General features: G+C 44.3%; 1 protein-coding gene across 13 annotated transcripts in view; it reads left to right on the top strand.

Moving 5' to 3' along the window:
* The first annotated feature begins 381 nt into the window (after positions 1–381).
* prom1a (prominin 1a) overlaps positions 382–16,928 on the top strand; it is a 123,432-nt gene continuing 106,885 nt past the window's right edge. For 5 of the 13 annotated variants that reach the window (XM_082955858.1, XM_082955854.1, XM_082955857.1 and 2 more), the window contains exon 1: positions 383–957. In XM_082955858.1, coding sequence (XP_082811984.1) covers positions 720–957 — 238 coding nt within the window. In that variant the 5' untranslated portion in view covers positions 383–719. Of the gene's footprint in view, positions 958–16,928 lie in introns of all 13 variants that reach the window. The other 8 variants (XM_082955862.1, XM_082955861.1, XM_082955860.1 and 5 more) reach the window with 3 other exon arrangements.

The raw sequence follows: 16,928 nt of genomic DNA, 5'->3' as shown, positions 1-16,928 counted from the left end.
TTTTGTGCAATCAATTAGTTTAATTTCTAAGAGATTCAATTATATTTCAACAAAATAATATTTCAGGAATGCTATTGTATCTGCTACTAACAACATAAACAATTTCAGAACAATCTGAGATGGTGGGTGTCAAAATCCTCTTTCTTGTGCTTTTTGAGGTGGAACAACCCAGTGGTGTTTTTACATATTGTATTTGTTTTAAACATGACTTTGTTAAAAAAGATGAGGAGGACCATCACTCGCCAGTCACTGGGTTTGGCGGCATGCGCATTGATATGGGCTGGTGTGGATGAAATGCCAAGACCGAATTATTGTCCCAGTCCGCCCCTGCCCGAGCCTCCCACAGCCAGTAGAGTGAATGCGCACGCATTCTCTCGCGCAGCCATCCAACCTTTCCTGTTCCTCTAGAACACTGCACAGATGCTCCAGCCAATTTGACAGTCGGTCTGATATCATCTCTGAGGAACTGAGCGGTTGGAGGACCGGAGAAAAGAAACACCCGGTTTGCGTCCATATGAAGAGCCACTGACCGTGGGAACGATGATAATCACGAATCCTTCCCCGGACAGAAGGACTTAAAACCTGCAGTCCCACTGCTCAACCCTTCCCTTTTATTTCCACATTTTAGTAGAGATACGGACCTAGCGACATTTTTGTACCATCTCCCTTGTTGTAGCCTATTTTAACCCCGTACATTGAGCTGACAGTGTCTTGGGACGATGTGGAAAACCGGTCTTCTTCTCCTCTTTTTGGGACTATTAACGTCTGGTGAACTCCAGCAAGAAGAAACGGAGCCAGAGCGCCGAAGTCTGCCACCGTCGGGAAAGTTGGATTTTGGCTATGTGCCTCAGGGAGTTTACCAAACCCTCGCCTATTACGAACCTGGAGTAATAGGGTTACTGTTCCACATGGTGCACGCTTTTCTATACGTCGTGCAGCCCAACCCGTTCCCGGAAGGTAAGTCATCGTTAGTGCAATGTTGTTTTGATGGCCATTGAGCTGTCCAATAACATTTCATAAGAATACACCGTAGGTAACTAGCTATCTCGCTTCAACTCGTTATAAGTGCCGTACAGTGAAGCACTTCGTCCTCGTTTAGAGTCAACATCGTCGTTGTCGTTTACAAAGTTTGCCAGTGGCAAGATAAGTTATTCTGTATGACACTTGCGTGCAGAGATTTTCAAATCATCGCAGGAAACACTTTACCTTTATTTGGCAGCTGTGGATATGTCACAGGTTTATGCAAAACGCCCATCCAATGCGTAAACTTGTGTTTATTTGCATCAGATTTCTACATTGTTGTTGTGCTTTAAATTCACCCATGCACATGTATGTGTCCACAGCCGACAGTGTACTTGAAGAGAGTATTTTGCCTACAGTGTGCTGCCTGCCTGTGTCAACATAATTACAATTAAACCGACCCCTTACTGACGTGCATCATGTGGTCACTGGTCACTAGTCTGGGCACACAATTCACGAGAAAATGCCAAGGCCCAATGGGGATGGAATGTGTTGGACGGTGGACCGTTGGTCCAAATGAATGCAATTAGGCCGAACTTTCCATATACTCAAATAAGGTGTCTTTTAAAGTAAGTATTGTGTGGTCACTTGAATTGAGGGGTTGGTAGACAAGACTAGCACATCTCAGTGTTCATAATCAATTAGTAAATCTGGAGATGAGGAGTGCCTCCCTGTGTCACAGATTTAACTAGGTAATCCCATAATCTGGAATGCCATATGTCGCTGTGCTTTTAGTTTCAAGGGTTGTCAGAGGCATTAGTTGATATATGGCTCAAACTCACTTACACAATGAATGTTCAATTTGTTCATTGGATGTCATTATTGGGTTCTATTACACATCTATAAGTAAAGTTGAAATCCCATGTTAGAGATAGTGGGGTTTGTATTGTATAAACTGGCTATAGGAATTCTTCTGGACAGTGCCTTAAAAATGTTCCATGAATGCAAAAAAAAAAATTAACACCAAAATGAATTATATGAACATTATTAGACAATTATTATTATTATTAGGCAATATATTTTAGACATCCATCCATATTACTGTAGGGGGTTTCATTATTATTTCAAATTAATCCTATGCTGAATTGAAACCAGATAGCCTCAGCTGTACAGTCACATGTCTGACAATTAATTGGGACATTCAAACGCACACATAGAGATTTAGCATGATAATCCAGTGATCTTGTCAGGCCTATTTTGATTGGAAGGGACAGGCTGTACCAGCCCCTAATGCTTCCCCATAACACTGTTATGACTGCCATAAATCATCATACATAGTGTGGCAGTGGACAATTTTCAAAGAAAATGAATCTTGATTTATGATTTCTTAATGCATTCATATAAAATGTATGATATACCTGTTCCCCTAGATTCATTTATTGGTGCACCACGGCCCCCAAATCAACAATCAGGGCTGTACACTCCCAAAATATCCCATTTGAAACCAATAGAGGCCAAATAATTAGTTCAGGTGGGAGGCAACAGAACTACAGGTAGGTGCACTGCACCAAAATCCCTAATTCAGACTTCTAATTATCCTTACACCTCTGAAGAATCAAGCCACTGCCATGCCAGTCGGAAGAACTTAAGTGTTTTACCTCTGAACACTCAAAAGCTAATTTTTCCACCGACAGTGGGATAAGAGGAACCATGGGATGTTAACAGCACTCGGTGGATACTAGAGATCCTGACTGCCAATGTGTCCAGCCTGATACATGCCATTACGTTATCTTGACACTCACACCTCACCATCGCCCAAAAAAGAAGTAATGAAATCATGTCACGTCCTGACCAGTAAAAGGGGTTGTTTGTTATTGTAGTGTGGTCAGGGCGTGGCAGGGGGTGTTTGTTTAGTGTGTTTCGGTTTATGTTCTATGTTTTCTATTTCTATGTGGGTTTTCTAGTTTTTCTATATCTATGTTAGTTTTGGGAACGACCTCCAATTAGAGGCAGCTGGTTGTTGTTGCTTCTAATTGGAGGCCATATTTAAGTGGGTTTATTTTCTCTTGTGTTTGTGGGTGGTTGTTTCCCTGTATAGTCTGAACACCTTACGGAACTGGTTTTCATCGTTTGTTTAGTGTAAATGTATTTTTGTTTTTTCCTTCTAATAAAAAGAAGATGTTCACTATACCTGCTGCAGTTTGGTCCGCTCCCTACAACGACGCTTATGACAAATCAGTTAAATAAACAATTCATATACATTTGCACTGCATTGCCCCCCAACCCCAAAAAGAACACGTGTTCAAAAGTCAAGCAAATTATAAAATACAACATCTAATGAAGTAAAAAATATGTTAAGTGTACAACATTACGCATAAATAAACATACAAATATTCCGAAACCCCCTGCCAAAAAATAAGTAATGAAATAACAAAACAAAAAAATGGCCAGCTCTAACAGTGCAATCAACACACATTCATAGTAAAAATACACAATGTCAAGACATTTATATAAAAAAAAGTTATAAAGGGTTGTGAAAACAAGAGGGTAATGTTCTGTGTGTGTGTGTATACAGTATGTAATGGTGGATGAGTTGGAGTTGGTGCAAAAAGTTGAGAAGCAGGTGTGAAGAGTTTGTGAAAAGTATTTGGCCAAATACTTCATATTTGCATCATATACATTTTAATATTTTAGTAATTTCGAAGACGCTCTTATGCAGAGCGACTTACAATTAGTGCATTAATCTTAAGATAGCTAGGCGAGACAACAACACATCACAATCGTATCATGTACATTTTCCCCCAACACATTTTTTATCAGCAAAGTCAGCGCTAGTAGGAAATGACAAGTGGGGGGTCATGGGCAAGGTAAAAGTTATTTAAGATATTCTTCAAAGAGGTAGGGTTTCAGAAGTTTTCAAAAGATGGTACACTGTGTTTTACTATATACCGGTATTGATGCATGGACCGGTTTGGGTTTTATTTGAATGGTTGGTTTGTTAAATGTGATATGCCATGTGTAACGTCCATTTTTATAGTTTACACTGCTACTTGAGTCATACCGATTAAAGCAGCCTCCCGCACCTCTCTGACTCAGAGGGGTTGGGTTAAATGCGGAAGATACATTTCAGTTGTACAACTGACTAGGTATCCCCCTTTCCCTTTCCTCTCTCCATGCTGCTTTCCACACATACCTAGCCCCATCCCCTATCACTCAAGGAGCGCATGTTGTTGTTGCTTGACCACAAGACACTTGCGTTCAGTCTGCATGGCCAATGCAGCACATGCAACAATGTTGATGACGATGTTGTTTACACTTCTTAATATAAATCCACAAGCATTCTATAACTATTAGTTTGTTTCTTACATCTGAAATCAGCTAGTTTGTCTTTTCTTAGCAAGTTTTAGCTAAACTGTGTTACCCACTAATGCTAATCGCTAGTTAGCTGGCTAGCTAGCTAATACATGTACTGAGTCAGAGCGAACGTAGCTAGCTAATACAGCCTGATACCAGTACTGGTAGAGGCTTAAATCACCATGTTGATCGTTCAACAGTATCTGCTAAATCAAAGAGGAATAAGAAAAGCATGAATATGTTCGCTACATGAAGAAACATTTAATGTAGCCAAAGATTATAGGGTCCCCTAGGAAAAACTGGCCATGACTTGGTTCCTACCCTGTCACAGTAACTCCCTGGGATTTTCATTCATTGTCATGTCAAACACTGTATTCTTCAAAGTGCCCACTATTATTTATATTCTAACTATGAATAAATATTCTATTTCCATGATTCCAACAGTTCACCGAAGTGTATTGATCTAAATCGCAAGTCAAATTGCATTTGCAACGTTTGCTAAAAAAATAGGGCCATGTTTTTTGTTCATATCGTGCAGCCCTACGTGGCAGTGTGTAAATGATCTCAAATGAGTGCAGGAAATGCAGAAATTGATGGAAATGCAGGAAATTATTTTAGTTTGAAGTTTAATTGAACAGTATAAAACAATCAGAATGGAGAAAGACCCATTGACCCAAGACCCATTGAAATGCATGTGTTGCCACCGTAGGGTCACGCACTACTCAAAGCAAATTTACAACTTTTATTATTAAAAAACATAAGATACGTCATAAGTCACATTTATGATATTTTGGCCATATCGCCCAGCCAGGACAGAGAAGAGTTTTGACTGGGCTGAGTGGGAGCTGCCTTCCCGCAGGGGTCGGAGGGCCAAGAGACCAGAGGTGGTGGAATGAAGTGCTCTGGTTGGGATGTAGGGTTTGAGCATAGCCTGAAGGTAAGGAGGTGCAGTTCCCCTTGCTGCTCTGTAGGTAAGCACCAGGGTCTTGAAGATGATGTTAGGTGGAGCTTGAGGTGGTGGGCCGACATCCAAGCCGAGATGTCTGCCAGTCACGCAGAGATGCTTGTCGCCACCTCAGTGTCAGAAGGGGGAAGGAGAAGAGTAGTTGAGTGTCAATGAGAACAGAGGAGAGAGTCAGCTTTGGTAAGAGCATAGAGTGTCTGTGACACAGAGGAGAGTGGTCTGGAGGAGGGGATGGGATCGAGTGGGCAGGTTGTTGGGTGGATGGGCATCACTAGTGGCAGGATTTAATCTGGAAAGAGACTTTTAGACTTTTACTCAAGTAGTATTTTACTGGGTGGCTTTCACTTTTACTTGAGTCATTTTCTATTAACGTGTCTTTACTTTTACTCAAGTAGGACAATTGGGTACTTTTTCCACCACTGCAATTGAGTGCAGGAAATGCAGAAATTATAAAAGTGCTGAAATCTGTTTTGGATGAAGTTGAATTGAACAGTATAAAACAAATATAACAATCAGAATGGAGAAAGACTCATTGAAATCACTTAGAATGTATATGTTGCCACCAAAGGATCACTCAATACTCATATAGCAAATGTAGAACTTTTAGTATTCAAAAACTAATAATAAGTCAAATACTGTCATACCGTCCAATATTTTTTAAATACCGTGATATAATATTTTGGCCATATCGCCCAGCCCTAGCTCTGTGCCACCACCCCGACCACCAGATGCTCTCAGACTATGACAGAACACATAGTCAGATGACTAGGTAAGATACTCAAGTGAGAGTATGGTGGGAGTCTTCCTCAAACAACTCGGCAGAATGTCTTTGTTTCGGCAACAACACCGCCACTTAATAATACCGCCGCTTTTAGTACTAGCACTAAATGCCTAGCAGAGGTGAAGACACACCTCCCAGCACTGAATGCTGATTGCCTGGCAGAGCTGAAGATAACACTCCCTACAATACAACACGCCTACAAATTAGCAAGACTGTTACACAAGTAGGCCTATAACTAATCCAAGTTGACAACGACAGTCACAAGTACTGAGCAATCAGACAGTTTATAGACTACTAGGTAAAAGACAGCACTTAAATTCAATTGCCCTAGCAAGACAATACCAACAGCTACTTATTGAATCCAAAAATGTACTTGTTGCTCTTGTAAGAGTTGATCCCTTTCCAAACTATAGACGATGCACTAAGACTGGGGCCAAGTAAAAAAGGCTCCTTAAATTGTCAGGGAAGACAGGTAAGGCCAGTCCTTCTTAAAACACCCAACATTTACCAAGGGCTATTACAGAAATTGGTCTGAAACTAATCCTGTAATCGGCCAATGTGTAGCTGGTGTGGGATTAATACGGTAATCTGGGGGAAGCTGTAACCTGTAGCATACCTCGTTCAGTCTCCTCAGGACTTTGAAAGGTCCCACAAACCGCTGACCCAGCTTCCGGCAGGGCAGGCGGAGGGGCAGGTTTCGGGTCGAGAGCCAGACCCGGTCCCCCGGTGCGAACACCGGGGCCTCACTGCGGTGGCAGTCGGCGCTCGTCTTCTGCCGCCTCACGGCTCATTGCAGGTGCACATGAGCAGCGTCCCAGGTCTCCTCCGAGCGCTTAAACCATTTGTCCACCGTAGGAGCTTCGATCTGGCTCTGATGCCAAGGTGCCAGAACCGGCTGATACCCCAGTACGCACTGGAAGGGGGAGAGGTTAGTGGAGGAGTGGCGGAGTGAGTTTTGGGCCATCTCTGCCCAGGGGATGAACGCCGCCCACTCCCCTGGCCGGTCCTGGCAATATGACCGCAGAAACATACCCACATCCTGATTTACTCTCTCCACCTGCCCGTTACTCTCGGGGTGAAAACCTGAGGTGAGGCTGACCGAGACCCCCAGACGTTTCATGAACGTTCTCCGTACTCTGGACGTGAACTGGGGACCCTGATCAGAGACTATGTTCTCAGGCACCCCGTAGTGCCGGAAGACGTGAGTGAACAGGGCCTCCGCAGTCTGTAGGGCCGTAGGGAGACCGGGCAAAGGGAGGAGACGGCAGGACTTAGAAAACCGATCCACAACGACCAGGATCGTGGTGTTGCCCTGTGAGGGAGGAAGATCCGTCAGGAGGTCCACCGACAGGTGCGACCACGGCCGTTGTGGAACAGGTAGGGGTTGTAACTTCCCTCTGGGCAGGTGCCTGGGAGCCTTGCACTGGGTGCACACCGAGCAGGAGGAAACATAAACCCTCATGTCCTTGGCCAAGGTGGACCACCAGTACTTCCCACTAAGGCAACACACCGTCTGACCGATGCCAGGATGACCAGAGGAGGGTGACGTGTGGGCCCAATAGATCAAACGGTCGCGGACAGCAGACGGAACGTACAGACGCCCAGCTGGACACTGAGGGGGAGCGGGCTCTGTGCGTAATGCCCACTCGATGTCTGCGTCCAACTCCCATACCACCGGTGCCACCAAGCAAGAGGCCAGAAGTATGGGAGTGTGATCCATGGACCGCTCCTCTGTGTCATACATCCGGGACAGAGCGTCTGCCTTAGCATTCTGGGAACCTGGTCTGTAGAACAGAGTGAAAACAAAATGGGTAAAGAACATGGCCCACCTTGCCTGGCGAGGGTTCAGTCTCCTTGCCGCCCAGATGTACTCTAGATTGCGGTGGTCAGTCCAGATGAGAAAAGGGTGTTTATCCCCCTCAAGTCAATGTCTCCACGCCTTCAGAGCCTTGACAACAGCCAACAGCTCCCGGTCCCCCACATCATAGTTTCGCTCCGCAGGGCTGAGCTTCTTCGAAAAGAAAGCACAGGGGCGGAGCTTTGGTGGTGTGCCCAAGCGCCGAGAGAGCACAGCTCCTATCCCAGCCTCAGACGCGTCCACCTCCACTATGGATGCCAAAGAGGGATCCGAATGAGCCAGCACGGGAGCTGAGGTAAACAGAGCCTTCAGGTGACCAAAAGCCCTGTCCGCCTCAGCCGACCACTGCAGTCGCACCGGTCCCCATCTTCAGCAGTGAGGTAATGGGAGCCGCTACCTGACCAAAACCCCGGATAAACCTCCGGTAGTAGTTGGCAAACCCTAGAAACCGCTGCACTTCCTTTACCATGGTGGGAGTCGGCCAATTACGCATGGCTGAGAAATGCGGTCACTGTCCATCTCCACCCCTGAAGTGGAAATGCGGTACCCTAGGAAGGAGACGGACTGTTGGAAGAACAGACATTTCTCAGCCTTGACATACAGGTCATGATCCAACAGTCTACCAAGCACCCTGTGCACCAGGGACACATGCTTGGCGCGTGTAGCGGAGTATATCAGAATGTCGTCGATATACACCACTACACCCTGCCCGTGCAGGTCCCGAAAAATCTCGTCAACAAAGGACTGGAAGACTGATGGAGCATTCATCAACCCGTATGGCATGTCTAGGTACTCATAGTGCCCTGGTACTAAATGCCGTATTCCACTCGTCCCCCACCCGGATACGCACCAGGTTGTAAGCGCTCCTAAGATCCAATTTTGTGAAGAAGTGCGCCCCGTGCATTGACTCGATCGCACTGGCGATGAGAGGCAGCGGGTAACTGTACCTCACAGTGATCTGATTGATACCCCGATAGTCAATACACGGGCGCAGACCTCCATCCTTCTTCCTCACAAAAAATAAACTCGAGGAAGCAGGTGAAGTGGAGGGCTGAATGTATCCCTGCCCCAGGGATTCGGAGACATATGTTTCCATAGCCGCCATCTCCTCCTGTGACAGAGGATACACGTGACTCCTGGGAAGTGCTACGTCTACCAGGAGATTTATCGCACAATCCCCCCGTCAATGGGGTGGTAATTGAGTCGCCGCCTTCTTACAGAAGGCGAGAGCCAAATCAACATATTCTGAGGGGATGCGCACGGTGGAGACCTGGTCTGGACTTTCCACCATAGTCGCACCGATGGAAACCCCTACACACCTCCCCGAGGACTTTCGTGACCACCCCATGAGAGCACTCTGTTGCCACGAAATAGTGGGGTCATGACAGGCCAACCAGGGTAGGCCCCGCACCACAGGAAACGCAGGAGAATCAATAAGGAAGAGACTGATTCTCTCCTTGTGACCCTCCTGCGTAACCATGTCAAGTGGAGCGGTGGCCTCCCTAATCAGCCCTGACCCTAATGGTCAACTATCTAGGGTGTGCACAGGGAAGGGCATATCCACAGGAACAAGGGGGATCCCTAAACTATGGGAAAAAGAACAGTCAATAAAATTCCCAGCTGCGCCTGAATCTACGAGCGCCTTATGCTGGGAATGCGGGGAAAACCCAGGAAATTCAATAAACACATACATGTGTGCAACAGGGGGCTCTGGGTGAGCCTGGTGTCGACTCACCTGGGGGTGACACGATAGTGCCCTGCCTGCTGCCTCGACTCCCTGAGGAACCCCCCCAGCACGAACCAGCAGTGTGCCCTCTGCGGCCACAGATGGTGCAGGGAATGGCCCCTCCTCCAGTCGCCCTACGTGCAGCACCTCCCAGCTCCATGGGCGTCGGAGCGGAGGTGCTGGGGGATGGAACTGACAGGCCCCGATCCGGACATCCGCGGAAAATCTAAATGAAATTGTTGCCAGAAGCACAGTTACGTTCATGCTCTGGATAACATAAAAACAGCCTAACCAGCTCTGCTAGGGTGAGTAAAATGGTCAGAGTGAGGTGTTCTCTCATTTGTGTCTGGAAGTAGCTAGCAAGCTAGCCAACGTTAGCCTGATAGCTTGGGACTGCTGTTGTTAGATCAGAACGCTAGGATCAACCCTACTCCTCGGCCAGAGCATCCAGTGTGTGCTCTGAACTCTCCGAGAGCAAAACGCTCTGAATTCACGAAGTGACATTCTGACAACGCACTCTGGCATTCCAGATTGAATGTACGAACACACCCGTGGGATAAACCAGCCTTTAGTCTTGAAATCTTGATAAGAGGACAATAGACAAGGTGTTAGAGGCTATTAGCGTGTGTAAAGATCCATGACCTCCCAGAGCCGGCAAATTTTATTCTGACTTTTCAATACTTCTTCTTATTATTAAAGATATTCTGACTTAAATGTAGGCATTCGGAAACAGGCAATTTTACGCAGTGGTTGGGATGGAGCTCACCGCACCCTAGTAATGATAGGGGAAACACTTCTTACACTGGCAGAGGTGGTTAGAGGGTGTTATCCCTAGCACATTAGAGTAAACCATCATGTCTATGGCACAGTATTTTCTCTTGGTTACGCCATCACAAACAGGTGCCATGATAACTGTAAGAGACGATAATGCTTATGCCCATAACATCCATCATTTTGTCATGATTTATGGGAGTAGCCTACATCACACAGCTGAACTGCATATGTTACCATTCTGTTGTTAATAACACCTTTTCTCCACTACCCGCCAACCTGTAAGAGCTGTTATTAGCAATCTAGCAACATTTGTCAACTTGTCTGTCACTTCCACCCACTTATGCAACCATTGTGCTATCTGACACATATGGCCATGCACATCATCCACACATAATCACACAGCAATAGAACCTGTATAGTAAATGTCTCATTCATGTTGTCAAATTTCTGTCATCCTATAGGTCCCTCCATTTGCTGTCACTTCAAACCATTGGATTTATTTTAATAGAACTGTTCTGTAACACATGTCACTAAAAACTTAAGACAAGATGTGAATTAGGTCTTCTTATGTAGTTTCTACTGTCATTCCGAATCTGTTGGTGTGAGACTAGGCTAGGGGGATTATGCTAACTACAGCCATGCGAATCCTGGTTGGAACGTGCTCAGTGACAAATAGAAGGTTTTCTCATTAACGGCACAATTCTCAAAGTATGTTTGATATCCCCTCTCCCAGAAGTAGCTATGACAGGTGTAATATTGACTCCGTGGACTGGACACAGCAATTCGGCGAGAAACAGGAATTAGTTAAGGCTAGGTAACAGTTGCCAGGGAGACACACACACACACACCGGCAGGCAATGTCGCCGATGTATTTTAATTTCCCTAATTTTGCTCTACATACAGTGCATTCAGAAAGTATTCACACCCCTTGACTTTTTCCACATTTTGTTGTGTTACAGCCTGAATTTAAAATGGATTCAATTGAGATTTTCCCTGTGGCTGTGGCTCAGTTGGTAGAGCATGGTGTTTGCAACGCCAGCATGGTGTGTGCATACGCCAGAGTTGTGGGGTCGATTCCCACGGGCGGCCAGTGCAAAAAAAAAATGCATGAAATGGATGCATTCACTACTGTAAGTCGCTCTGGATAAGAGCGTCTGCTAAATGACTAAAATGTAAAAAATGTAAATTTTGTGTCACTGACCTACACACAATACCACATAATGTCAAATTATGTTTTTAGAGGGGTGTGAATACTTTCTGAAGGCATTGTATGTCTGCATGCGCTCATTTGATATAAACGGTGAACTGAGACAGAGTTTGGAGGCAACTGCAGCGTTTTTGCGGTTTTAGCAACTCATATTTCCACTGTGCTGCAGGTGCTTCGCTGAGAGACGCAGCTCCTTTCAATCCCAGTATTGAGTATATCTAGTACTAAAATACATTGTTTTCATGGACATGATGGATTTTTTTGTTTAACACATGAAAGGAGAAAGTGTTACATTTTTAGTAGACCCTAGCCATTGAAATACAACATACTATGGAAGCTTAGGTGAACCGTCACACGTGATACGTTACACCATAGAAGGCCTATGTCATGTTTCTGCAGTGTACTACAAGGCACGGTGTCTGAAATGCCCATTATGATATTAATATGTTTCTACCTATATTTTTGTGGATGTGAAAGGCAGTAGTGGGATGATGGGGCAGGGATTGGTAAGCTTGTCGCAGATGGCATCAGCAATGGGCATCATCTGTGGTCATTTCTAACCACAATGATCTCCCTCCTTAGCTCTACTGGGTCCTCTCAGGACAACATGGCTACGTCTGAATGTCCCACGCTATGTACTCTTTACTAAAAGTGTACTAACAATATTCATAACACACTGTTTAGTGAAAATGTATACATTAAGCTACAAATATGAGCCTATGACTCATCCATACATATGGAGCAGGAGTATGTGTCATTGTCTGTCACTATTTGTTTTTTCCCCCCCGACTGAACACGGCCCCATTGCATTGTGGGTCTGAAATTGCGATATACTTCCTGAGTACTGTACATCAAATTCCCGCTATGGTACACAGTGAAACGAGCATGACATCCTGTCCATTTCAATTGGTTGCTTTTCACATTCAGATAACACTCCTTGTGAGTGGGATGCAATCAAAACACCCATCACTTGCTTATCAACCCAATACATGTAAGCATATCTGTGTCTAGAGCTCAGCCTTACTGTTACTGTAACAGGACGTGAAAATGTGAGTGGGCTGGATGTATGACGCAGTTTCCCTGGTGCGTATCTGTGCCTGTCACACACAGTCATGTCACTGTAGTGACTGTGGTGCCCGTAGTGTGGTAATGCTCCAAGACAGCCATGGGCATAGTCTTATTTGCCTAACATAATGCCAGCTGAACGCCTGTGGCAAAGTGCCACTCTGTCACATAGCTAAGTAGGCCTATGCATTCGCCTGCACCATATTGAGTCATTTCCTTCATATGTTTTCATTATTTATGCTTTGTTTGTAGACTTAATGTACTTTTAGCCCATATGAAATAGGCTATAGGCTAACGTCTTGAAATAGACTGGCAAAGAGTATGACAAAGAGTAGCTAGCTGGACATAGTGTACATTGGGCTCAAATTGCATACTATGTAATATAAGCAGCGAGCACAAATAGATCAACATTATTCTGTCATTCAGAGCCTATCATTATGGGTTGTTTTGTGTTTGTTACTCCATTATGTAGCAACAGTTGTGACTAGGCTAACTATGGCCCACTCACTCTGTTCGTTGGTTGATATCAAAATAACACCGTTTTTACCGCGATCCTGATAGAACCTACTGCCAAACCAAAAGTCAAAATCACTTCAAGAATGTAATGATAAAAAAATGATATAATATAGAATAGTGTGAGGCATGGAAACTAGTCACTCATACACCAACAATGGCTGGGACAGGTGCTTGGAGTTATTTGTTTCCTTTCGGGTGGCCTAGGCCAAAATCTTACGAAGTTGATTCGTGACTACCTTGTCTGGACCATACTGCTTTGTGGGATATATTTCAAGGCAACTCAATACTAAGGGGGCTCAAACACAAACAGAGGAGCTATCCTAAATGGTGGCCCGTTCCAAAGATACTACTTTTATTGAGCTATTAGTGATCATTTTGTTTTCATGAGCTACTTGCTTTATGTGTGTTACAGCACAGATGGCATTTATTTGTAATGATGCATTGGACATAAATTGATTGCAAATGGGATCGCGGACCATCAATAAAAGCCAAGCAGGAGCTACAATGCATTTGGAAAGTATCCAGGCCCCTTGACTTTTCCACATTTTGTTACGTTACAGCCTTAATCTAAAATGTATTACATTCCCTCCCCCCCTCATCAATCTGCACACAATACCCCATAATGACAAAGCAAAAAAACATTTTTCAGATTTTTTAAAAATGTATAAAAAAAAAACGTAAATATTACATTTACATAAGTATTCAGACTATTTACTCAGTACTTTGTTGAAGCACCTTTGGCAGCGATTACAGCCTCGAGTTTTCTTGGGTATGACGCTGCAAGCTTGGCACACCTGTATTTGGGGAGTTTCTCCCATTCTTCTCTGCAGATCCTCAAGCTCTGTCAGGTTGGATGGGGAGCGTTGCTACAGCTCTCCAGAGATGTTTGATCGGGTTCAAGTCCGGGCTCTGGCTGGGCCACTCAAAGACATTCAGAGACTTGTCCCGAAGCCACTCCTGTGTTGTCTTGGCTGTGTGCTTGGGATTGTTGTTCTGTTGGATGGTGAACCTCAAATTAAATTAAATAAAATGTTATTTGTCACATACATGTGTTTAGCAGATGTTATTGCGGGTGTAGCGAAATACTTGTAGTTACCGCCGCTATGATATCCAAAAGTTCTTCCCAGCTGTATTTAATAACACAAAAAATGTCCTAAGCGCTCGAAGCACGGCAGCCCTATCCGTCGCCGCCATTATCAGGTCCTTCGCCCCAGTCTGAGGTCCTGAGCTCTCTGCAGCAGGTTTTCATCAAGGATCGCTCTGTATTTTGCTCCGTTCATCTTTTCCTCTATCCTGACTAGTCTCCAGTCCCTTACAATGAAAAACATCCCCACAGTATGATGCTGCCACCACTATGCTTCACCGTATGGAGTGTGCCAGGTTTCCTCCAGATGTGACATTTGGCATTCAGACCAAAGAGTTGAATCTTGGTTTCATCAGACCAGAGAATCTTGTTTCTCATGGTCTGAGAGTCTTTAGGTGCCTTTTGGCAAACTCCAAGCAGGCTGTCTTGTGCCTTTTACTGAGGAGTGGATTCCGTCTGGCCACTCTACCATAAGGCCTGATTGGTGGAGTGCTGCAGAGATGGTTGTCCTTCTGGAAGGTTTTCCCATCTCCACAGAGAAACTCTGGAGCTCTGTCAGAGTGACCTTCCGGTTCTTGTTCACCTCCCTGACCAAGGCCCTTCTTCCCCGATTGCTCAGTTTGGCCAGGCGGTCAGCTGTAGGAAGAGTCTTGGTGGTTCCAAACTTCTTCCGTTTAAGAATGATGGAGGCCACTGTGTTCTTGGTGACCTTCAATGCTGCAGAAATGTTTTGGTACCCTTCCCCAGATCTGTGCCTTGACACAATCCTGTCTCGGAGCTCTATGGACAATTCCTTTGACCTCACGGCTTGGTTTTTGCACTGTCAACTGTGGGACCTTATATAGACAGGTGTGTGCCTTTCCAAATCATGTCCAATCAATTTAATTGACCACAGGTGGACTCCAATCAAGTTGTAGAAACATCTCAAGGATGATCAATGAAAACAGGATGCACCTGAGCTCAATTTCGAATCTCATCGCAAAAGGTCTGAATACTTATGTAAATAAGGTATTTCTGTTTTTTATTTTTAATACAATTGCAAAAATGTACCAAAACCTGTTTTTGTATTGTCATTAAGAGGTATTGTATGTAGATTGATGAGTACATATTTGTATTTAATCTATTTTAGAATAAGGCTGTAACATAATACAATGTGGAAAAAGTGAAGGGGTCTGAATACTTTCTGAATGCATCGTGTTTTGTTCCTACTATACAAAGCAAATGCCAAAACCCATACCTTTGCTCTTATCTTTGGTTTCCCCATCACCATAGCTACCACAGTACTGGTTTGATTATTTGAAGCAAGTGATTCCTTTTTGTTAATTTACGCTAGGCTATGAAATGTCATACGAGTGTACCGTTTATGCCATTTTATGTAATGATATGTCATTTGTGTCCGTTGGGATAAAGCATTATCCGATGAAGAATTGATGTAGGCTAACCTATAACCACTAATCCTGTTCTGCCAGGCTGTCGTTTCTCTCACCACAACGTCTTATAGCTTAACTATGTTGCACTGTCTTGAGGCCAGCAGCAATATAGCATAGATTCATGTGCACAGTCTGCCAACATTTGATATGCATGAGCTACAATATTGCCAGAAATCAACTCTCTGTCACTCCTCCCATTCAAATGAAATAACACTCTTAAAGATCACAGATGAAGGTTGAGTGAATTTCCTCCTCACGTTCAGAAATAACGCTGGAAACAAAATCCACTCCTTTTTGCAGACACAATTTTTTGAGACGGCTCTCAACTTTTCAAAGCAGTTTGAAGGCAGAGCTCTTCTCTTCCATGCAGTTTATAACTAACTAGGCCTACACATTAATTTCTCCTCGACTTTTAAGCCAACGCTAGAGAATCCAAGATTAAGTCTGTCATATGAGCTCATGCCCCCCTTTGTGATGGTTGCATTTGCATTTAAACCCCCCAGAAAAATACCTTTGCATAGTGTTCCACGTTAGTGCGGTAATAAAGAAAATAACATGGTAACCCTGCAGGTACTCGATTCCGCCAAGGGGATGGCAGCCAAATCACTAGTACTGAATGAAATGCTTAATTTTAGTGGAGCTACTTTCCTTCACATAGCTTTGGATGGGATTTCTCCCGAGCTGCAAGACAAAGAATTCTGAGAGTTCAGAGTGCTGAAAGACTCCTAATTGCCCGCTTTTTTCTCTGTAAAGTGAATGATCATTCAGTATGCCAGCAAATCTTTATGCAGGAGTATGCTCTTCAACGGGGTGCCACAAATTTATTAAAAGCCATAAGGTATTTCCTGTAATTCTGATCCAAGAGGCAAGCGCTGTGTTTCATTAATTGAAGCTCGCCTTACCAAACACTAGGCTGGCATATTGGCAGAGCGAGGATGGAACATATGATAAGAGATATGGCATTAAGATGTCCTGGGACTTTGAGCCTTTCAGGTAATGCTATTCGCATAATGCCACCAACATCGCTTCAATCGGCATAGGTTCAATCTGCCAAAGAAAGAAAGGAATGTGATGAAAAGACAGAGAGTGAACCACAGAGAAAACAGGGAAAAAGCAGGAAATCCACATAGAGATAGGAAACAAAACAGTCAGCGATCCAAACAGGAAGACAAACATAGCGTCCCTTAGAGAGAAAAGAGGAAGGACAAT

This window comes from Salmo salar, chromosome 09, assembly GCF_965601325.2.
Source record: "Salmo salar chromosome 09, fSalSal1, whole genome shotgun sequence".
In the NCBI taxonomy this organism is placed as follows: domain Eukaryota; kingdom Metazoa; phylum Chordata; class Actinopteri; order Salmoniformes; family Salmonidae; genus Salmo; species Salmo salar.
This window is presented reverse-complemented; position numbering and strand designations above follow the sequence as displayed.